Source organism: Salvelinus alpinus, chromosome 13 (genome assembly GCF_045679555.1).
Source record: "Salvelinus alpinus chromosome 13, SLU_Salpinus.1, whole genome shotgun sequence".
In the NCBI taxonomy this organism is placed as follows: Eukaryota; Metazoa; Chordata; class Actinopteri; order Salmoniformes; family Salmonidae; genus Salvelinus; species Salvelinus alpinus.
In genome coordinates this window covers 52,312,138-52,336,791 of record NC_092098.1, presented here as the reverse complement: position 1 = coordinate 52,336,791, position 24,654 = coordinate 52,312,138, and the positions used below count along the sequence as shown (strand labels likewise).

Genomic DNA, 24,654 nt, shown 5'->3' with positions numbered 1-24,654 from the left:
CTCATAGTTGAAGTGTACCTATGATAAAAATTACAGACCTCTACATGCTTTGTAAGTAGGAAAACCTGCAAAATCGGCAGTGTATCAAATACTTGTTCTCCCCACTGTATATATATTTATTAGTTTTTTCATCCCAGCCCCCGTCCCTGTAGGATGCCTTTTAGAGACTGCCTGGCACTTTGTTTTGGTACACTCAGCACAGATGACATGAGGTCCATCGAAAAGACACAGGCCTTAGACCTCTGTAGCTCAGTTGGTAGAGCATGGTGCTTGCAACGCCAGGATAGTGGGTTCAAATCCCAGGACCACCTTTACATAAAATGTATGCACGCATTACTGTCAGTCACTTTGGTTAAACACATCTGCTAAATGGCATATATTATCAGAATTTACATAATAATGGAAAGTTACCAGACAGCATTATAACAGAGAATCTTTTGAATATGATTTAACATCTTTCAAGACCAGAAGTCACACCGTGACACTAGCTACCTAGCGGCTCAAAGCGAGTGTGACAGAGACCAGCATGATGGAACAGAGATACAAGGAGAGGGATAGAGGATGGCCCCGGCTCGCGGTGGTGGTGGCAGCTATAGGTGTAGTAGTCACGGTGATGCTGTTCTCAGTGATAGCATTGGTGACTGGTGGCTGGACAGTGGTATCCACTGTCACTCTGATGGACCTGAAACAGGTTCCCACATTCCCCGCGCCGTCCACCGCCACCAGCTCTACCTCTGGGGAACAGCAGGAGGCGCTGTAGGCTGCCAGAGTCACGGTCCAATTCCCAGCGCCCTCCACCGTGGTGGTGTTGAGGGTTCCGTTGCCCTGGCGCAGAGTGACGCGCTCGATGCCCGTCCCATTGCCGTCCGTCAGGTTGGCAGAGAGCTCCCACATGGACAGGCTGCAGTCGTCAGAACAATTAGCTGTTACGCTGACCACATCGCACACCGGACGGCTGAAATCTGTTACCTGCAGGGGAGGGGAAAGAATTTACATTTTTATAAGGATGCCAATTAGCTGACGCCATGACGTCAGCTAGTCTTCCTAGCGTCCGACACATCTAAAAGACATTACAAACAATTACAACACTAACCCTGGAGGAAACACACAAGTTCTCCTTTTAACCCTTTATGTAATTCTAGCCTGGGTACCAGTCTGTTTGTGCTGTCATTCCACTCCTTGATACTCCTTGTCATGACAAGGAGTGGAATGTTGGCACAAACAGATCTAGGACCAGGCTACTGTAATTCTACCACTACACCCAGAACAGAGAAAAAACACAAACAGATCTGGGACCAGGCTACTGTAATTCTACCACTACACCCAGAACAGAGAAAAAAGCAGGCCAACACACAAACTAAACACCCTGCGTTACTCAGAGTTACCGGTGAAACAACGGAGAGGCGCAGGACGGCGTAGTTGGTGTCGGTGGCCCCGGGAGACTCAGCCTCGATGGTCAGGGTGACGTCCGTGCCCGACGCGGTGTTGGCGGGCGCCGTGAGAGTCACTGTACCGTTGGCACTGACCCCGGTCACTAGCATCAGGTTTGTAGGGGAAGTGGAGGTGAACCCACGGTCATTTGTGGCTCGGATGGTGAAGGATCCGCCTGTCCCGTTGGTTGTCACAGTGAACAGGAGTGAAAAGGGTGTTCCAGGCTCCAGGTCACTTTCTACCTTAGCCTGAAACCAGACAGGGAAAGGGGGACACCTAGTCAGTTGTACAACTGAATGCATTCAACTGAAATGTGTCTTCCACATTTAACCCAACCCCTCTGAATCAGAGAGGAGGGCTGCCATAATCGACATCCATGTCTTCAACGCCCGGGGAACAGTGGGTTAAATGCCTTGCTCAGGGGCAGAAAAACAGATTTTTACCTTGTGGATTCGATCAAGCAACCTTTCGGTTACTGGCCCAACACTCTAACCACTAGGCTACCTGCTACCCACAGAATGTTCTGCCTTAGCCTGAAACCAGACAGAATACAACAGAATGTTCTGCCTCTGCCTGAAACCAGACAGAACGTTCTGCCTCTGCCTGAAACCAGACAGAACACAACATAATGTTCTGCCTCCGCCTGAAACCAGACAGAATGTTCTGCCTCTGCCTGAAACCAGACAGAACGTTCTGCCTCTGCCTGAAACCAGACAGAACGTTCTGCCTCTGCCTGAAACCAGACAGAACGTTCTGCCTCTGCCTGAAACCAGACAGAACCCAACAGAACGTTCTGCCTCTGCCTGAAACCAGACAGAACCCAACAGAACGTTCTGCCTCAGCCTGAAACCAGACAGAACCCAACAGAATGTTCTGCCTCTGCCTGAAACCAGACAGAACCCAACAGAACATTCTGCCTCAGCCTGAAACCAGACAGAACACAGCAGAACGTTCTGCCTACTGTAGTCATTCATTTATCTGAATATGGAGCTCTGGGTACTCACTACCCAGGATTGGTAGGCTACAAGTTTCCCCAGGATACCTCACCAACACTAACCATCACAGGGTAAAATTATAAAATTACCAGACCCAGTGTCACGGGGCAACTTCAACAACTCTGATTCTTGACCTTTGACCTTGTCACTCACCGTCACCATGACAGTGGAGGCTCTGAGGCGGGTGGAGGACTGTCTCTGGAAGATGTCTGGTAATGCCCTGGTGGTGGCGCTGTTCTCTCCTCTCAGACGCACAACAAATTCCCCCGCCGGGATTCTGTCCATGGTAACCAGGAAGTCCCCGCCGCCGACTGATTCCAAGGTTCCATTGACCTCCCCTGACCCCGAGGCCTCGACCAGGGCCACCTCCGTCAGACTCACAGATTCACTCCCCGTCACTGACACCAGCAGGGTGGCGTTACCGCCTGGGGCGGAGAAATGTGGAGGTTAGGAGGTAGCTAATGTATAAGTAGCAAATCACATTATACTTAAATGCTGGGCTAGAAACTTGTAAGTAAAGAACCAAAAAGTTAGGAGTGTTAAATCAGCATCAATGTTAGGAACCACGATGGAGAAACAGACAAACATAGACAGCATTTTGGTGCCTCTGTAAATATCCACCCTGCGTCACTGTGCTCCAACTGTTAACAAAATGTTTAAATCCTGTCTCACCAGCTTGAGGACGGGACTCTAAAACAGCGAAGGCTGGATGAGGTCCCTGAGACACCTCCACAAAGTCAAACAGGAAGTCGATGGCGCTCTGACCTGGAAAGAGAAAGTCAAAGAGCTCTTTGACCTCTGAACATGGAATAAAAGCATACGCCAACTTAAATACCATCTTAAGACACTGTTCAGCACACTATTACAAATGGTTGCTAACTTGCCTAATTTCTATGTAATATGCCCTCCAGAAAAGCCAACATCGTCGCACTCACCTACGACCTTCAGTGAGTAGGCCACAGTTGACGACACACTGATTTCCCATAATCCCACTTGGCTGTCCAGCCCCAGTGTGAGGAAGTTCCCCACGGTTTGAATCGTTGCCAGAGACCCATTTACCTCCGCACTACTCTGGGACACACCTGTGGGATGACAGCACCATAACCATAGCAACAAACATGGGAATTTGCCCCAAGCTACAACATAAATACATCTCTAATGATTTGAATAGAGAGCATGTTTGTGATTTTTTAAATGTAACCTTTATATCAGGGCTCTCCAACCCTGTTCTTGGAGAACTACCTCCCTGTAGGTTTTCGCTCCAACCATAATCTACTGCAGGGTTTCCCAAACTCAGTCATAGGGCCCCCCCTGAACGCACGTTGTGATATTTGCCCTAGCACTACAGAGCTGATTCAAATAATCAAAGCTTGATGATGAGTTGGTTATTTGAATCAGCTGTGTAGTGCTAGGGCAAAAACCAAAACGTGCACACGGGGGGCCCCGGGACCGAGTTTGGGAAACCCTGAGATAGCACACCTGAGTAGCTGGTTGATAGGCTGAATCTGGTTTGTTACAGCTGGGGTTGTAGTAAAATACTGGGGGGTAACTCTCCAGGAACAGGGTTGGAGTTAAAACCTACAGGAGGGTAGCTCTCCAGGAACAGGGTTGGAGTAAAAACCTACAGGAGGGTATAGCTCTCCAGGAACAGGGTTGGAGTAAAAACCTACAGGAGGGTAGCTCTCCAGGAACAGGGTTGGAGTTAAAACCTACAGGAGGGTAGCTCTCCAGGAACAAGGTTGGAGTTAAAACCTACAGGAGGGTAGCTCTCCAGGAACAGGGTTGGAGTAAAAACCTACAGGAGGGTAGCTCTCCAGGAACAGGGTTGGAGTTAAAACCTACAGGAGGGTAGCTCTCCAGGAACAGGGTTGGAGTAAAAACCTACAAGAGGGTAGCTCTCCAGGAACAGGGTTGGAGTTAAAACCTACAGGAGGGTAGTTCTTTAAGAATAGGGTTGGAGTTAAAACCTGCAGGAGGGTATCTCCAGGAACAGGGTTGGAGTAAAAACCTACAGGAGGGTTTGGCTCTCCAGGAACAGGGTTGGAGTTAAAACCTACAGGAGGGTAGCTCACCAGGAACAGGGTTGGAGTAAAAACCTACAGGAGGGTATAGCTCTCCAGGAACAGGGTTGGAGTTAAAACCTACAGGCGGGTAGCTCTTTAAGAACAGGGTTGGAGTTAAAACCTACAGGAGGGTATCTCTCCAGGAACAGGGTTGGAGTTAAAACCTACAGGAGGGTAGCTCTCCAGGAACAGGGTTGGAGTTAAAACCTACAGGAGGGTAGCTCTCAAGGAACAGGGTTGGAGTATAAACCTACAGGAGGGTATAGCTCTCCAGGAACAGGGTTGGAGTATAAACCTACAGGAGGGTAGCTCTCCAGGAACAGGGTTGGAGTTAAAACCTAAAATAGGATGTCTCTCCAGGAAAAGGGTTGGAGATACCTGGTTTATATACAATATCCAGGAAGTCCTATTGAGATCAGAAGACTTCTCTTTCAACAGAGACCTGACTTTGTGACGAGAGATTTTAATGTCAATGAGACTCCCCTGGTTAAATAGAAAGGATAAATGAAAAATCTGTGGAATATCTCTGGAATACCTGAGGGGCTGGTGAGAGTGAAGGAGAGGGAGCTTCCTGTGACATAAGCAGTCAGGTTTCTCACAGACTCATCTACTGTGAAGGAGAAATTATCAGCCCTTCCTGGACTCCGCACAGCCTGTAGAATGGTCACCTGAAGGAAAGAAGGAGAGGAGTAGAGAGAGGGTGGGTGGGAGAAAAAGGGCAGATGCATCTTTCAGGAGCAACTCTCCCAGGGTGACATGTTGTTGGACTACAGAAGCCTCATCTTGGAGCATGGCTTTGGGGTGTCGTGGAAAATTGCAAGATTATGTTATAATGCTTGTATTGCATAATATGTTTATGTGATATAAGTGTCTATTAGAATGTATTTCTAATAATAATGGTGTTGGCAGTTGCACTTTTCCCTCAGCTGGGGGTCAGTCACTTGGGGCCCAGAGAGGGGAGAGGTCAGGCTTGTCTTTCACATATCCCTGGTGCTATGCAGAATATCAGAAAGGGAAGAGGACAGGATGGAACATTGTCTTCATATGTGAATGTATCTGTTAAACCATGTGAAGGGATGGCGTGATTGTGGCTAGGCTAGGTCCAACCTCACAAGGTCGGGACAACATCTTAATAAGCTTTTGAAAATAAATATAATCATTGGACCAGCTCTGATCCCTTTGTTTAGACTTCTTCCACATTTTTGTAAAGAGTTATGGGATATTAGAACTCTCTTGTCCCAACCTTCACATTTTGGACCTAGCGTTACCCTAACGTTTACTATTGGTGTCAAGGCTACCAATGAAGAGCTGGAGGATTCCACAATGATGCTGGTGGCCTTGGGCAGTGCTGTCTTGGTGACCTGTATGGCCAGGCCACCTGAGGACTGGGCCAGCTCCCTGTAGAGCTGGGAGTCTGACACTGCCATCCGACTGTGCTGGACCTGTCCTTGGCCCTGGTCACTACCCCTCCTACGACGGAGCCCCAAAGAGCCAGTTAGGAAGAAGGACACCTGCAGAGAGAGAGAGAGAGAGAGAGATTGGGAGGATACATTGTGAATTCAATGTGTAAATTGAGGAGCAGAGAAAGGAGAGAAATTCAAGGAATTTGATGTGCTTCTCTCTACAATTGTGAATGTCAATAAATCCAGAAGGCGATGAAAAAGAGAGGAAAATAAAAATTGCACCGGTTAAGGAAGTGTGTAGGTCGCATTCTTTGCTGCTTACATAGAGAATAGCAAGGCCCAGCTACTCACCACTGACTTAGTGCGTTCTATGAGAGCGGTCACCGTGCCCATTAGATCCAAGTCTTTTGCGGGGGCATCAGTAAAAAGGAAGATCTCTGAAGAGGGGGGTGCACCAGTTAAAGCCAGCTGTAGAAAGCACAGGGGACACAGTCACACTAGCACACCACTAGAATGTATTGGAAATGCATTCTGTATTGAACTGGCAGCTGGAAGGCAAATTCACAATACAAATTCATAACAGTTATATACAGTCTTATTTTGGTTGTACATGCCTGTCCAACACTACAGGTTTGTCAGTCACTGTACCTGAAGTCCTGATAGACTCATCTCCGGGATATCATCTCCTCCAGCAGCATTCAGTGCATTGATCTGGGCCTTAAAGACGTCTGGGTCCGTGGTCCGCATCAGGGGCCCAAAGTCTTGTGGCACAAAAATAATAGGATAGGACAAGGTCCATGTCACACGCATTATCCATGTCATGTGCGTAGAATGCCGAAACGTTGGTAAATACCCATTAAATTGCTGGGAGATTATATATGGAGTGTGCGACTTTATTTTGATAGTTTATAGTTTATTCACCATTAGTCAGCACCTCCACACAAACTTTTTCTGGGTGTGCGTGCGCCAGCTCACAATTTTTTTATACGCGTTATCCATGTCATGCGCATATAAGCCTTTTCAAACTATTTAACCTTATTTATTACTTTAGCAAACATATCATGACGTTAGTGATAGTCAAAATCTGTTACATTTGTGAACGTCTAAATCAACATTTGGCCCATTTAAGCAGTGTGCGTCCCTCCTACAGACAAGGGGAGAAGGCCTATGTAAAGGGATCCATTTTTTCCTGAGCATATGCAATGTCTGCCTCCAATGTAAAACAAATGACTTCCACACAAAATTACTTCATGAACTGTTTTGGGTTTAAGGAAGTGTGTAGGTCGCATTCTTTATCATAGCGCTATGAAAGTTATGTATTTAGATCCGCCTACTCTAGACAAAATCAGCGATTGCTTTGCCATGTCTGTGCCGTGAAGCAGTCCAGCTGGATAAATGTTTTCCGAAGGACCGCCCCTTTCACGTAACATTGCAGTGAAGTGATATAAATTTATGTAATGATGCAGCTGACCACCAGAGGGAGGCAAATACACGTTAATTCAACAGAGGACATTTACACGGTCCTAGGAAGGTCTAGACGGCTGTCTTCTGATTTATAAAACGGTGGAAAATCAATCAAATATGTCATGTAAACATTTACAAAAAAATATTATTCGAGTGTCCGATTCCGGGGACTGTCAGCCAGGTTGCATCATGGCTGCACCGCAAATCACACCCTGTTCTCCACATTGTGCACTACTTTGGACCAGGGCCCATAGGGAACATGATACCATTCGGGACTCATCCCATCTCTCACCTGGGTCATTGAAGGGGACCAAGATGTAGACTGAGGGCTCGTCTGGCGTTCCTCTCTTTCTGTCGATGATGAACGATGTCGTCTTCCTTACCGCTGCAATGTCGTCCGACATGCTGCCGGTGGTGTCGATCACAAAACACAAAGCTCTAGATCCATTCTTAGAGATCCCCATCATCCTGAGAGAGTGAGAGAAAGAAGGAGAGCAAGAGAGTGAGAGAAAGAAGGAGAGCGAGAAAGAGCGAGAGGGATAGGGAGAGGGAAGGAATCTCATTATGTGTGGTGCAGTGCAAAAGTTGTTGCACATGTGCAGCAGGGGCAGAGGCAGATAAATGGGCTTGAAGAAAAGGACTAGGGCTAGGATGGACTGTATATTAGGTTCAGGATTTATTGGTCAATGGGCCTTGGCTGTCCCACGGAACATCAAGGGTGGAGGTTCCAGCGGAGGGCGGCATGCTCCAAAGGCCACAGAAGGAGGAAGGCAAACTCATCATCCCGCTGGACAGGTAGAGGGTTTTGGTTTGTCTTGCCGGCCAGAAGGCCTGGGGTTGGAATGCTGGCCACCAGGGGGCGTCTTGGAGGTTGCACACTTGCCACAGGAGAGGTACCTGAAGGGCGTGGCACGCTGGTCACACAAGAGGAAAGGCACAGGTGTGGCACACTGACCACTGGTGAGGGAAGGCCATGGAGTGTGTTAGGGTTCGTTCCTTAAGTCCTTCTTTGTCAAGTGGAACGCTGACCACTGGAGGAGAAGGACCCTGGTGTGGCACAGTGGCCACTATAGAGGGTAGACCTGGAGTTGGTGGCCCGCTTGCCACAGGAGAAAGGCCTGGAGGTTGTGGAAGAACCAAAGGCTGAGGCTGAACATGATGGGAGCTTGAAAGAGGTGCTGTCCACTATACCAGCTGCTCCAAGAGGTCGCCACGGGATGGGAACTTGACGGAGGTGATGTCCGCTGTACCAGCTGCTCCAGGAGGTCGCCACGGGATGGGAGCTTGACGGAGGTGATGTCCACTGTACCAGTTGCACCAGGAAGGCACCACGGGATGGGAACTTGACGGAGGGGATGCCCACTGTACCAGCTGCTCCAGGAGGTTGCCACGGGATGGGAACTTGACGGAGGTGATGTCCACTGTACCAGCTTCTCCAGGAGGTTGCCACGGGATGGGAGCTTGACGGAGGTGATGTCCGCTGTACCAGCTTCTCCAGGAGGTTGCCACGGGATGGGAACTTGACGGAGGTGATGTCCACTGTACCAGCTGCTCCAGGAGGTTGCCACGGGATGGGAGCTTATTGTTTGTCTGTATTGTCTGGTTGGTTGGTGATGTCTGTTAACATCTCTAGGAGGAGCTGGTATTGAAAGGGGCTGAAGAGTTCTTCCTGTGTTCTGTGTTCCACTGTACCTTCTTCTGGTAGGTTGTCTGGTTCCATGGCAGCAGTCTTATCTGGCTCGAAGGGCCATGAATAAAATAACTATCCATGGGTGGACTGTAACGTTCTGTTCAGGACTGTTAATATCGCTATGGTACATTGGTCAGGATGTTAGAGGAATGAGCAGGAATGTAAAACTTGATTTTATTGCACCCACAGATACACAGAGAACATTGGGTTGTTTGGAGGTTCTGGAATCGAATGTGTATTATTTTACCTTCAACTTGTTATATCTCTTTGTATATCCATGTCCTCAGTTTGATAATGTCCCTTAGTTGTGTTTATCCTGACAGTGTCCTTAGTTTATACATGTTATATGTTAAGTCTATTCCCCATTGTCACCTGGCACTGCTTTGTCATGTCTGCAACTTTATGTGTTTCTAAAGTTTCGCTTTTAAATCTCCAGACCACCACATCCTTAAGCACACCCTAGTTATCCACATCAATTATACACGACATGGCAAAAGCATGTGGACACCCCTTCAAATGAGTGGATTCGGCTATTTCAGCATGTATAAAATCGAGTACACAGCCATGCAATCTTCATAGACAAACATTGGCAGTAGAATGGCCCGTACTGAAGAGCTCAGTGATTTTCAACGTGGCACCGTCATAGGATGCCACCTTTCCAACAAGTCAATAAGTCACATTTCTGCCCTGCTAGAGCTGCCCTGGTAAACTCTAAGTGCTGTTATTGTGAAGTGGAAACATCTAGAAGTAACACTCACTACCTAGTTCCAAACTGCCTCTGGAAGCAAAGTCAGCACAAGAACTGTTCATCAGGAGCTTCATGAAATGGGTTTACATGGTCGAACAGCCGTACACAAGCCTAAGATCACCATGTGCAATGCCAAGCGCCGGCGGGAGTGGTGTAAAGCTCGCCGCCAATGGACTCTTGAGCAGTGGAAACGCATTCTCTGGAGTTATGTATCACGTTTCACCATCTGGCAGTCCGACGGACGAATCTGGATTTGGCAGATGTCTGGAGAACGCTACCTGCCCCAATGCATAGTGCCAACTGTAAAGTGTTTCATGGTTCAGCCCCTTAGTTCCAGTGAAGGGAAATCGTAACGCTACAGCATACTATGACATTCAGAAATGGTTTGTCAAGATCGGTGTGGAAGAACTTGACTAGCCTGCACAGAGCCCTGACCTCAACCCCATCGAACATCTTTGGGATGAATTGGAACGCTGACTGCGAGCCAGGTCTAATAGCCCTACATCAGTGCCGACTTCACTAATGCTCTTGTGGCTGAATGGAAACAAGTCCCCGCAGCAATTCTCCAACATCTAGTGGAAAGCTTTCCCAGAAGAGTGGAGGCTGTTATAGCAGCAAAGGGGGCACCAACTCCATATTAATGCCCATGATTTTGAAATGAGATGTTTGACAAGCAAGTGTCTACATACTTTTGACCATGTAGTGTATCTCCAAGGCCTTACAAGCCAAAACTCAACACATCCATATAGAGACCTACAGTGCATTCGGAAAGTATTCAGACCCCTTTTCCCACATTGTTATGTTACAGACTTATTCTAAAATGTATTAAATACATTTTTACCCTCCTCAATCTACACACAATACCCCATAATGGCCAAACGAAAACAGGTTTTTAGACTTTTTTTGCAAAGAAATTGTATTTACTTATTTACATAAGTATTCAGACCCTTTGTTATGAGACTCGAAACTGAGCTCAGGTGCATCCGGTATCCATGAGATGTTTCTACAACATGATTGGACATGATTTGGAAAGGCACAAACCTGTCTATATAAAGTCCCACAGCAGAGAGTGCTATGTGACTCGAAATTGAGCTCAGGTGCATCCGGTTTCCATTGATCATCCATGAAATTTTTCTACAACTTGATTGGAGTCCACCTGTGGTAAATTCAATTGATTGGACATGATTTGGAAAGGCACAAACCTGTCTATATAAGGTCCCACAGTTGACAGTGCATGTCAGAGCAAAAAGTAAGTCATGAGGTCGAAGGAATTGTCCGTAGAGCTCCGAGACAAGATTGTGTTGAGGCACAGATCTGGGGAAGGTTACCTAAAAAATGTCTGCAGCATTGAAGGTCCCCAAGAACACAGTGACCTCCATCTTTCTTAAATAGACTTCTGTCACTCTGACAGAACTCCAGAGTTCCTCTGTGGAGATGGGAGAAACTTCCAGAAGTACAACCATCTCTGCAGCAGTCCACCAAACAAGCCTTTATGGTAGAGTGGCCACACTCCTCAGTAAAAGGCGCATGACAGTTTGGAGTTTGCCAAAAGGCTCCTAAAGATTCTCTTGTCTGAGGAAACCAAAATTGAACTCTTTGGCCTGAATGCCAAGCGTCAAGTGTGGAGGAAACCTGGCACCGTCCCTATGGTGAAGCTTGGTGGTGGCAGCATCATGCTGTAGGGACAGATTGAGGGAAAGATGAACGGGGCAAAAAAACTCTGCTCCACAACGACCCTAACATAGCCAAGACAACGCAGGAGTGGCTTCGGGACGAGTCTCTGAATGTCCTTGAGTGGCCGAACTAGAGCCCTGGAGAGACCTGAAATTAGCTGTGCAGCAACGCTCCCCATCCAACCTGACAGAGCTTGAGAGGATCTACAGAGAAGAATGGGAGAAACTCCCCAAATATAGGTGTGCCAAGCTTGTATCGTCATACCCAAGAAGACTCAAGGTTGTAATCGCTGCCTAAGGTACTTCAACAAAGTACTGAGTAAAGGGTCTGAATACTTCTGTAAATGTGATATTTCAGGGTTTTTTCTATCAATTTGCTAACGTTTCTAAAAACCTGTTTTTTGCTTTGTCATTATGTGGTATTGTTTACTTATTTTTTTATTTTATTTTATTTAACCTTTATTTAACCAGGTAGGCCAGTTGAGAACTGCAACCTGGCCAAGATAAAGCGAAGCAGTGCGACAAAAACTATGCAGAGTTACACATGGGATAAACAAAGAAGCAGTCAATAACACAATAGAAAAATCTGTATACAGTGTGTGCAAATGAAGTAAGGAGGTAAGGCAATATATAGGCCAATAGTGGTGAAGTAATTACAATTTAGCAATTTACACTGGAGTGATATATGTGCAGATGAGGATGTGCAAGTAGAAATACTGGTGTGCAAAAGAGCAGAAAAACAAATATGGGGATGAGGTAGGAAGTTGGTTGGATGGGCTATTTACAGATGGGCTGTGTACAGCTGCAGCGATCGGTAAGCTGCTCTGACAGCTGACGCGCAAAGTTAGTGAGGGCGATATGAGTCTCCAACTTCAGTGATTTTTGTAATTTGTTACAGTCATTGGCAGCAGAGAACTGGAAGGAAAGGCGGCCAAATGAGGTGTTGGCTTTGGGGATGATCAGTGAAATATACCTGCTGGAGCGTGTGCTACGGTTGGGTGTTGCTATGGTGACCAGTGAGCTGAGATAAGGCGGAGCTTTACCTAGCAAAGACTTATAGATGACCTGGAGCCAGTGAGTTTGGCGACGAATATGTAGCGAGGACCAGCCAACGAGAGCATACAGGTTACAGTGGTGGGTAGTATATGGGGCTTTGGTGACAAAACGGATGGCACTGTGATAGACTGCATCCAATTTGTTGATTAGAGTGTTGGAGGCTATTTTGTAAATGACATCACTGAAGTCGAGGATCAGTAGGATGGTCAGCTTTGTAACGTAACAAAATGTGAAAAAAGTCAATAGGTCTGAATACTTTCCGAACGCACTGTTCAGATCTTACAAACCACACCTTCTTCCAACCTTAGTCCTTTTCCTCAAGGTCCTTCGAGCCGGATGCCAAGACCCTTCACAACAGTGCTTATATGATTAGGCACAATTCCCCACCGTAGGAAGTCTATGTCCCCAGCAGCCCCTCTGATGTCCTCCAGCAGCTGATTGGTTGCAGCCACAGCCACCTCTGCAGCTGCAGTGTGCCAGTTGCCATGGTTGGACTTAAGCGAGTCCTTGTTGATCCCACCCGTAGGCTCCTTCCCGCTTGTCTGGTCAAATGAGCCCCCATGGCTGCACTTCCCTGCCAACCGATAGAGATTATCAGGACAATATGATGGTCACTTACAACTGCTGTCAGGATCTTTTATGTTATGATGTTATTACATTGATGTTTCATCTCTGCCTGTTAGTCAGTATGCTACTAACCTGGTTCTACAGATGCCATATCTTAATTTGATCATCTGTTGTTGCAGGACATTTCATGCACAGCAGAAAATGCAAACTTGTAGAGTATTGAAGATTTTTAAAAAGCTTCTAAAGTTTGAAATTTCCAATTTAAAATGTCAGACTTGATTTACACTAACCCCTACAAAAAATATAATCCACATTTCCTGTTGCTGCAGGATTATTTTCCTGCTGTGAGAAACCGGGTCAAATTAAGATGTGGTATCTTTAGGTCAGTTCTGTATGTGTGTTAGCTAACTTCTCCTTCTGCTGTTGAGGAGCTGTATAACTCCTATCTTAAAATATACAATTACATATAACATGTAACGCTTTTACAACATACACTGCGCTGGTTATCAAGCGGAAAAGTATTGACACGTTTTTTTTTTTAAATTGAGAGACAAGCTTAAAGTTTTCTTCACTGACCATAATTTATCTGACCGCTTGCATGATGATGAGTTTCTCACACAACTGGCCTATCTGGGTGATGCTTTTTCTCGCCTGAATGATCTGAATCTAGGATTACAGGGACTCTCCGCAACTATATTCAATGTGCGGGGCAAAATTGAGGCTATGATTAAAACCTCTTACGAGTCACAAACCCGGATCCGGGATCCCCCCCATCAAAAAAGCTGACTAGCATAGCCTAGCCTAAAGCCACAGGGATATCATATAATAAAATGTTCATGAAATCACAAGTCCAAGACACCAAATGAAAGATACACATCTTGTGAATCCAGCCATCATTTCTGATTTTTAAAATGTTTTACAGGGAAGACACAATATGTATTTCTATTAGCTAACCACCATAGCAAAAGACACAACTTTTTTTCCCCACCATTTTTTTCCTGCATAGGTAGCTATCACAAATTCGACAAAATAAAGATATAAATAGTCACTAACCAAGAAACAACTTCATCAGATGACAGTCTGATAACATATTTATTGTATAGCATATGTTTTGTTCGAAAAATGTGCATATTTGTCACGTTCCTGACCTGTTTTCTGTTGGTTTTTGTATGTGTTAGTTGGTCAGGACGTGAGTTTGGGTGGGCAGTCTATGTTTTCTGTTTCTATGTTGGTTTATGGGTACCTGATATGGTTCTCAATTAGAGGCAGGTGGTTTTCATCTCCTCTGATTGAGAACCATATTAAGGTAGGTGTTGTCACATTGTTTGTTGTGGGTGGTTGTCTCCTGTGTCTGTGTCTATGTTGCATGTTTGCACTTAGGCTTTGTTAGCTTCACGTTCGTCTGTTTGTTGTTTTGTTTCGTTGTCCTTCTAATAAAGAGAAGATGTATTTTCCACACGCTGCGCCTTGGTCCTCTCTCTCTCCCATTGACGATCGTGACAATATTTCAGGTATAAATCATAGTTTTACATTGCAGCCACCATCACAACTCTCACCAAAGCAACTAGAATAACTACAGAGAGCAACGTGAATTACCTAAATACTCATCATAAAACATTTATGAAAAATACACAGCGTACAGCAAATGAAAGACAAAGATCTTGTGAATCCAGCCAATATTTCAGATTCTTTAAGTGTTTTACAGCGAAAACACAATTTAGCATTATATTAGCTTACTACAATAGCCAACCACACAGCAGCATTGATTCATGCACGTTAGCGATAGCGAATAAACCAGCAAAATATATAATTTTTTTCACTAACCTTCTCAAAACTTCATCAGATGACAGTCCTATAACATCATATTACACAATACATATATTGTTTGTTCGAAAATGTGCATATTTAGCGGCACAAATCGTGGTTATACAATGAGAATAGTAGCCAAGCTGCCAACAAAATGTTGGGAGAAATCTTGGGAGAGGCACCTAATTTAATCAATAACTAATCATAAACTTGACAAAAAAATACAGGTTGGACAGCAAATGAAAGAAACATTAGTTCTTAATGCAACCGCTGTGTTAGATTTTTTAAATTAACGTTACTACGACATACAGCGTGCGCTAAAGCGAGACCGCACCGAAATTAATGGCGGAATAATATTTTTACATTTTTCAACAGAACAACGAATTAACATCATAAATAGTTCTTACTTTTTGATGAGCTTCCATCAGAATCTTGTGCAAGTGGTCCTTTGTCCAGAATCATCGTTGCTCGGTTGTAGATTGTCGTCTTCAACTTAGGAATTAGCAGCAAACATTAGCTATGTGGCCCAGACGTGCCCAACTCTTCATAACGCAGCACAAAGAAATATCCGAAAATAGCAATATACTGATATAAACTGATATAACTCTGTTTAAAATAACTACATTATGATGTCTTTAACACCTATATCGAATAAAATCAGAGCCGGATATATCTAAGGCCTATAACGAGAGCTTTTCAGAATGCCATCTTGAGGTCTGCCTTGCGCCATGACGAACGTTGAAAAGAGCGCACCCCCGGTTCCAAGAGCCTTTATATGGCCTCAGATCTACCTAGCAACACTATTCCAATTATCACTGCTTACTGACATCTAGGGGAAATCGTATGCAGTGCATGTCGACTCATAGATTACATGCAATTTAATAAACTGACCCTGGAACAGAGCATCGATTTCAGATTTCTCACACAGGAAGTTAGCTGCAACTTGAGTTCTGTTTTACTCACAGATATAATTCAAACGGTTTTAGAAACTAGAGAGTGTTTTCTATCCAATAGTAATAATAATATGCATATTGTACGAGCAAGAATTGAGTACGAGGCAGTTTAATTTAGGAACAAATTTTTACAAAGTCGAAATGGCGCCCCCCTATTGACAAGAAGTTTTAAGAAGTTGGAGCTCTTTTCTGTCTGCATTAACAAGGACAACACACAGGCCTTTCCATCATTGTATGATTTTGTGTGTGCAAATGAACAAGCTTACAGACAATGTCAAACCTGATAATAGCGAAGCACCTGAGTAAGCTGGTTGCGCAATTACGCAGGTACTTTCCTGAAACGGACAACACAAACAACTGGATTTGTTATCCCTTTCATGCCCTGCCTCCAGTCCACTTACCGATATCTGAACAAGAGAACCTCATCGAAATTGCAACAAGCAGTTCTGTGAAAATTGAATTTAATCAGAAGCCACTGCCAGATTTCTGGATAGAGCTGCGCTCAGAGTTTCTTGCCTTGGCTAATCGCGCTGTTAAGAAACTCATGCCCTTTGCAACCACGTAAATATGTGAGAGTGGATTCTCGGCCCTCACTAGCATGAAAACTAAATACAGGCACAGACTGTATGGGAAATGATTTAAGACGGAGACTCTCTCCAATACAACCCAACATTGCAAAGTTGTGTGCATCCTTTCAAGCACACCCTTCTCATTAACCTGTGGTGAGTTATTCACCATTTTTGATGAACATATAAGGTTTTATATGTAACATGGCTAAATAAAGAGCAAAATTATTGATTATTATTATATTATTATTTGTGCCCTGGTCCTATAAGAGCTCTTTGTCACTTCTCACGAGCCGGGTTGTGACAAAAAAATCACACTCATTCTTATGTTTAATAAATGTATCGTATAGTGTGTGTGTGGCAGGCTTACAATGATGGCAAAAAACAACATTTGAGAGCGCTGACCCTGGTGTTAGAGGGGGTACGCAGCTGGAGGTTGAATGTTTGAAAGGGTACGGGACTATAAAAAGTTTGGGAACCACTGCTCTACAGGAACGGTGTCCCTATACCAGGACGGTTGTTGCCAACATGCGCTAACGTGACTAGCATGTCATTGTAAGTAACAGCAAACTTTCCAGAACATAGACATGTCTTATATGGGCAGAATGCTTAAATTCTTGTTAATCTAACTGCACTGTCCAATTTGCAGTAGCTATTACAGTGAAATAATACCATGATATTGTTTGAGGAGAGTGCACAACAACAACAAAACACTTTTATCACAGCAATTGGTTTGATACATTCACCTCTGAAGATAAATAATGTACTTACATTCAGTAATCTGGCTCTGATTTGTCATCCTGAGGGTTCCAGGGATAAAATGTAGAATAGTTTAGTTTGACGGGTTCTACAGTTTGAACCCCTGCTGTCTCTCGCTCGACACCCACCCGGCCATCTAGATGTGTGAATGTGTATGAGCTAATATGACATTACATCACGTATGACATTACTGGAAGTGTGTAAACTTACATGTTTTATGCTCTCTATAGTTAAGTACTTGAAATTGTATCAATTGACCAATTCGGTACATTTGGGCAGACTTGATACAAAATATTGTCCAGTATTGCAACGCTTCACTGTATCAGTCTGAAACGTTGCACACACACTGCTGCCATCTGGTGGCCAAAATCTAAATTGTGCTTAAACTCCTATATGATAGAACTTTTTTTTCACCTTTATTTAACCAGGTAGGCCAGTTGAAAACAAGTTCTCATTTTACAACTGCGACCTGGCCAAGATAAAGCAAAGCAGTGCGACACAAACAACAACACAGAGTTACACATGGAATAAACAAACGTACAGTTAATAACACAATAGTAAAATATGTGTGTGTGCAAATGAGGTAAGATTAGGGAGGTAAGGCAATAAATAGGCCGTAGTGGCGAAGTAATTACAATTTAGCAATTAAACACTGGAGTGATAGATGTGCAGAAGATGAACGTGCAAGTAGAGATGCAAAAGAGCAAAAAAACTATATGGGGATGAGGTAGTTGGGTAGGCTATTTACAGATGGGCTATGTACAGGTGCAATGATCTGTGAGCTGCTCTGACAGCTGACGGGGCTTTACCTATCAAAGACTTATCGATGCGGGGTGCGGGCAGAGATCGGTTGAAGAGCATGCATTTAGTTTTACTAGCATTTAAGAGCAGTTGGAGGCCACGGAAGGAGAGTTGTATGGCATTGAAGCTCATCTGGAGGTTAGTTAACACAGTGTCCAATGAAGGGCCAGAAGAATACAGAATGGTGTCATCTGCGTAGAGGTGTATCAGAGAATCACCAGCAGCAAGAGCGACATCATTGATGTATACAGAGAAAAGAGTCGGCCCGGGAATTGAACCCTGTGGCACCCCCATAGAGACTGCCAGAGGTCTGGACAACAGGCCCTCCGATTTGACACACTGAACTCTGTCTGAGAAGTAGTTGGTAAACCAGGCGAGGCAGTCGTTTGAAAAACCAAGGCTGTCGAGTCTGCCGATAAGAATGTGGTGATTGACAGAGTCGAAAGCCTTGGCCAGGTCGATGAATACGGCTGCACAGTATTGTCTTTTATCGATGGCGGTTATGATATCGTTTAGGACCTTGAGCACCCTGAGGTGCACCCATGAACAGCTCGGAAACCAGATTGCATAGCGGAGAAGGTACGTGGGATTCGAAATTGTCTGTGATCTGTTTGTTAACTTGTCTTTTGAAGACCTCATAAAGGCAGGGTAGGATAGATACAGGTCTGTAGCAGTTTGGGTCTAGAGTGTCTCCCCCTTTGAAGAGGGGGATGACCGCGGCAGCTTTCCAATCTTTGGGGATCTCAGACGATACGAAAGAGAGGCTGAACAGTCAAGTAATAGAGGTTGCAAGAATTGCGGCAGATAATCTTAGAAAAAGAGTGCCCAGATTGTCTAGCCCAGCTGATTTGTAGGGGTCCAGATTTTGAAACTCTTTCAGAACATCAGCTATCTGGATTTGGGTGAAGGAGAAATGGGGAGGCTTGGGCAAGTTGCTGTTGGGCCTCTCTTGCATTTCAAAGATGATGTAACAAACCAAAAAATGTAAAACGCATGTTTTTTTTGTTTGTATTATGTTTTACCAGATATAATGTGTTATATTCTCCTACATTAATTCTACATTTCCACAAACTTCAAAGTGTTTCCTTTCAAATGGTATTAAAAATATGCATATCCTTGATTCAGGTCCTGAGCTACAGACAGTTAGATTTGAGTTTGTCAATTTAGACGAATATTGAAAAAAAGGGTCCGATCCTTAAGAGGTTATAAATTATCATAAAGCACCTACGACCAAAGCACATAGAGACATGAAACTAAGTTTGTATGCTATTGCTATACTACCTCCGGTCGATTCACAGTGTAAATCTTATTCAAATCAGATTAGTGACTGACTTTACCTTTTGGTTTGGTGGAAAAAAAAGGTACAAGGCCAAAATATCCCGAGGTCAGCTTCTTGTCTCTGATGATGTTTTCTAGGATGTTGTTCTGGCAGTCTTTCCCGACACAGCTCCGACATGTGGGCGTGTCCTTATCTGGTGGATAGAGGTTTCAACATATAAACTACATCCTGGTACTTTACTACACTACTTGCTCTAAAACACTTTGATGTAAAATACCGTTACATCACCTTTACTAGGGCAATATGTTGTGACTGCATAAGGCAATATTTAACCCACATCCGGTTGATTCTGTATACCTGGTCAGCGTGCACTGCGCCCTGCTTGCCACAGGAGTCGCTAGTGCGCGATGAGACAAGGATATCCCTGCCGGCCAAACCCTCCCTAACCCAGACAACGCTGGGCCAATTGTGCGTCGCCCCATGAGCCTCCTGGTCACGGCCGGCTGCGGCAGAGCCTGGGCTCGAACCCAGAATCTCTGGTGGCACAGCTAGCACTGCGATGCAGTGCATTAGACCACTGCACCACCCGGGAGGCCCAGACATGTACTTTTCATTACAGCATAACATGACCTCTATTTTGGCTACTACCAATTCAGGACAAAGAAACTCTACCTGCAACTTGGGGCGGCAGGTAACCTAGTGTTTAGAGCATTGGGCCAGTAACCTGTAATGAACACGATGGGAGACCGAGAGCTGCTGTCAAGTGCAGGGCGCAGCAGGTGTTTATTGTAAAGGACAGCAGGAGGAGGCAGGTAGCTGGGTCCAGGGGCAGGCAGAAGGGCATACACAGGAGGAGGCAGGTAGCTGGTGTTTAGAGCATTGGGCCAGTAACCTGTAATGAACACGATGGGAGACCGAGAGCTGCTGTCAAGTGCAGGGCGCAGCAGGTGTTTATTGTAAAGGACCGCAGGAGGAGGCAGGTAGCTGGGTCCAGGGGCAGGCAGAAGGGCATACACAGGAGGAGGCAGGTAGCTGGGTCCAGGGGCAGGCAGAAGGGCATACACAGGAGGAGGCAGGTAGCTGGGTCCAGGGGCAGGCAGAAGGTCATACACAGGAGGAGGCAGGTAGCTGGTGTTTAGAGCATTGGGCCAGTAACCTGTAATGAACACGATGGGAGACCGAGAGCTGCTGTCAAGTGCAGGGCGCAGCAGGTGTTTATTGTAAAGGACCGCAGGAGGAGGCAGGTAGCTGGGTCCAGGGGCAGGCAGAAGGGCATACACAGGAGGAGGCAGGTAGCTGGGTCCAGGGGCAGGCAGAAGGGCATACACAGGAGGAGGCAGGTAGCTGGGTCCAGGGGCAGGCAGAAGGTCATACACAGGAGGAGGCAGGTAGCTGGGTCCAGGGGCAGGCAGAAGGGCATACACAGGAGGAGGCAGGTAGCTGGGTCCAGGGGCAGACAGAAGGTCATACACAGGAGGAGGCAGGTAGCTGGGTCCAGGGGCAGGCAGAAGGGCATACACAGGAGGAGGCAGGTAGCTGGGTCCAGGGGCAGGCAGAAGGGCATACACAGGAGGAGGCAGGTAGCTGGGTCCAGGGGCAGGCAGAAGGTCATACACAGGAGGAGGCAGGTAGCTGGGTCCAGGGGCAGGCAGAAGGTCATACACAGGAGGAGGCAGGTAGCTGGGTCCAGGGGCAGGCAGAAGGTCATACACAGGGGGTCCAAAAAGGCAACAGTACAGGCAGTGAAAAGGCTAGTAGCGTCGTCTGGGAGATCAGGCAATTGGTTGATAACAGGAAATCTGATGGGCTAAAGTACAGGCAGGTAATAGGCAAAAGGCGTCGTTAGTGAGGCAGGCAGAAACTATCAATAACGGGAGGAGTAAATTACGGGAAAAACAGAGATCCGAATAGAAGTGTGTCAGAAAACAAACAATCTCTCACAATGACGGGTGAAAAGAACTGAACTAAATAGTGTGTGATAATGACATACAGGTGTGTGAACAGGTGATCAGAATTCAGGTGTCGGGGATCTGGAGAGTGAGCTGCATCCAGGGGATCTACGTGTTTGAGAGTGTGAGTTGGAAGCAGACGTTACCTAACCAAAAGGTTGCTAGATCGAATCCCCGAGCTGACAAGAGAAAAATCTGTCATTCTGCCTCTGAACAAGGCAGTTAACCCACTGTTCCTACGCTGTCATTGTAAATAAGAATTTGTTCTTAACTTGCCAAAGTCAATACTTTGTAGAGTCACCTTTTGCAGCGATTACAGCTGCAAGTCTCTTGGGGTATGTCTCTATAAGCTAGGCACATCTGGCCACTGGGATTCTTGCCTGTTCAGTCTTCAAGGCAAAACTGCTGGAAGGTAAACCTCCGTCCCAGTCTCAAATCTCTTGAAGACTGAACAGGTTTCCCTCAAGAATTTCCCTGTATTTAATCATTCCTTCAATTCTGACCAGTTTCCCTGTCCCTGTTGATGAAAAACATCCCCACAGCATGATGCTGCCACCACCATGCTTCACTGTGGGAATGGTGTTCTCGGGGTGATGAGAGGTGTTGGGTTTGCGCCAGAAATATAATTTTCTGTTTCTGCAGAATACTGCACAGGTCTGTATCAGTTTGTTGTCCTGAATGAGGAAATGCTTTTTCTGCATCTATCTTGGCATCCTCTGCACCCTAGTCCCTTTGAAAATTGCCAATTTACATAACCTCCATTGTGTTGAATGTTTAAGGAACGTTGCCGAACCTGAATGTTACACCCCTGGCCTCTTCAGAGGAACATCAATCTACATGCTTTAGTTGGCAATTAGCCATCTATCTTCAAACTCATTCAGCCATTTTCAAACTACTCCGCCTCTTTAACACACACCCAGAAAACTCTCACGCATACCTGCAACTGGGCCGATGTCCGACACGTCTGATCTGATGAGATTGGAATGGGGAAATCTGTTACCCAGTTCTATCCAGTTACTATGACTGTAGAAATCCTGAAAATATAAGAATGACAAGTTATTTAAAATATTGTTATGACAAATGCCATGTTATTAATTTATTAATGAGAATAAACAATTTTTAAATGCTTTTAGAAAAACTAATATTTCAACAAAAGCACTCTCTCTTGTCTTGTGGAGTAAGGAGATAATGAGAACCATCTAAATCACCTGTAAGGTGTGTAAAATGTCTCCCAGCTTCTGTCTTGCTGCCTCAAAGTTCCCTTGCTTGATGCTGGCTTTGACAGAGCTCACGCCATCTGTGATGAGTTTCCGTCCCTCCACAAACCTCTCCCCATCAAAGTGGTACTCTCCATTGAACAGGTGACGGAAGTCAACTCTGGCATTTCTCCGGTTAACTGCTGATATGGCACTCTGGAAACTCTTAGCTGACCCCGATGAGGAGCAGGCTAGAGCCAGAGACTCTGCAGTCAGTGGTCCGGGCTTCACACACACACACACACACACACACACACACACACACACACACACACACACACACACACACACACACACACACACACACACACACACACACACACACATACATTTGAATACACATTGGTGTACATAAACTGTATTCTACTATACTATATACTGTACTACAGTACAAAACATAACACCAATTCTTTCTTTACTATGACAAAGTATAAATATAAAACAGTGGCTGTATATGAATCTGATGTCGTCTTTAGTTTTGTGGCTTTAGTTTACTTACCGGCAGAGTGAAGTCTCTTCCCTCAACAGAGGCCAGTTGCTTGCACACCTTTGCCGTGGTCTGTAAGATGGCTTCCCTAGTGATCTTCAGATGGTTCATGGAGCTGCCGGAGAAGAGCACCAGGAACCCCTGGACCCCTGTCTGCAGGAGGAGGAGAGAGACTACGGCCAGGACTGATGACATCACCATCCTGTCTTTGGGAGGGAGGACAGTCAACATGATTTATCATAATATTATAGTTTGATCATAGACTGCCTTCAGTAAGTATTCACGCCCCTTTACCACTTTTTTTTGTGCTACAGCCTGAATTTAAAATGTATTAAATGTAGATGTTTTTCCACTGGCCTACACACAATAACCCATAATGTCAAAGTGGAATGATGTTTTTTGAAGGTTTTTCGAATGAATTAAAAGTGAAAATCTGAAATGTCTTGAGTCATTAAGTATTCAAACCCTTTGTTAAGGCAAGCCTAAATAAGTTCAGAATTAACATTTTTATTAACAAGTCACATAAATTGCATGGACTGTGTGCAATAATAATGTTTAACATGATGTTTTAATGACTACCTCATCTCTTTACCCATCACAGACAATTATCTGTAAGGTCCCTCAGTTGAGCAGTGAATTTCAATTAATTACTGATTCATCCACTAAGAAATAGGGAGGTTTTCCAATGCCTCACAGAGAAGGGCATCTATTGGTAGATGGGTATAGATAAAGCAAGCAGACATTGAATATCCCTTTGATCATGGTGAAGTTATTAATTACACTTTGGATGGTGTATCAATACACCCAGTCACTACAAAGCTACAGGCGTTCTTCCTAACTCAGTTGCTGGTAAGGAAGGAAACCACTCAAGGATTTCACCATGAGGCCAATGGTGACTCAGTTACAGAGTGGCTGAGAAAGGAGAAAATGTGGATGGATCAACAACTTTGTAGTTCCTCCAAATTTGCAGAGTGAAATGGAGGAAGCCTGTAAAGAATGCAAATATTCCAAAACATGCAAACTGTATGCAACAAGGCACTAAAGTAATACTGCAAAAAAATTGACAAAGGAATTCACTTTTTTCCAAAATACAAAGTGTTATGTTTGGGGAAAATCAGATACAACACATTACTGAGTACCATTCTCCATATTTTCAAGTATAGTGGTGGCTGCATGACGTTATGCGTATGCTTGTAATTTGTTAAGGACTGGGGAGTTTTTTCAGGATATAAAAAGAAACGGAATGGAGCTAAGCACAGACCAAATCCTAGAGGAAAACCTGGTTCAGTCTGCTGTCAACCAGACACTGGGAGATGAATTCACCTTTCAGTAAGATAATAACCTTTAACACAAGGCCAAATCTACACTGGAGATTCTTACCAAGAAGAAAGTGAATGTTCCTGAGGGGTTGAATTACAGATTTGACTCAAATCCGATTGAAAATCTATGGCAAGACCTGAAAATGGTCGTCTCTCAATGATCAACAACCAATTTGAAAAAGCTTGAAGAATAATTGGCAAATGTTGCACAATCCAGGTGTGTAAAGCTCTTAGAGACTTACACAGAAAGACTCACAGCTGTAAGCACTGCTAAAGGTGATTCTAAATCGTATTGACTAAAGGGTTGAATACTTATGTAATCAATATACACTACCGTTCAAAAGTTTGGGGTCACTTGGAAATGTCCATGATTTTGAAAGATAAGCACA

At 44.9% G+C, this 24,654-nt stretch overlaps 1 protein-coding gene across 3 annotated transcripts in view; it reads right to left on the bottom strand.

Moving 5' to 3' along the window:
* Positions 1-45: 45 nt before the first annotated feature.
* Positions 46-24,654, bottom strand: part of LOC139537912 (von Willebrand factor A domain-containing protein 7-like) — a 28,108-nt gene continuing 3,499 nt past the window's right edge. Inside the window, exons 2-16 of one of the 3 annotated variants that reach the window (XM_071339798.1) lie at positions 22,959-23,152; positions 22,412-22,684; positions 22,141-22,237; positions 19,313-19,447; positions 12,911-13,097; positions 7,649-7,824; positions 6,541-6,653; positions 6,244-6,360; positions 5,788-6,000; positions 5,025-5,157; positions 3,362-3,508; positions 3,099-3,191; positions 2,580-2,851; positions 1,386-1,679; positions 47-969 (exon numbers count right to left, since the gene is read on the bottom strand). In XM_071339798.1, coding sequence (XP_071195899.1) covers positions 493-969; positions 1,386-1,679; positions 2,580-2,851; positions 3,099-3,191; positions 3,362-3,508; positions 5,025-5,157; positions 5,788-6,000; positions 6,244-6,360; positions 6,541-6,653; positions 7,649-7,824; positions 12,911-13,097; positions 19,313-19,447; positions 22,141-22,237; positions 22,412-22,684; positions 22,959-23,147 — 2,916 coding nt within the window. In that variant the 5' untranslated portion in view covers positions 23,148-23,152 and the 3' untranslated portion in view covers positions 47-492. Of the gene's footprint in view, positions 970-1,385; positions 1,680-2,579; positions 2,852-3,098; positions 3,192-3,361; positions 3,509-5,024; positions 5,158-5,787; positions 6,001-6,243; positions 6,361-6,540; positions 6,654-7,648; positions 7,825-12,910; positions 13,098-19,312; positions 19,448-22,140; positions 22,238-22,411; positions 22,685-22,958; positions 23,153-24,654 lie in introns of all 3 variants that reach the window. The other 2 variants (XM_071339799.1, XM_071339800.1) reach the window with 2 other exon arrangements.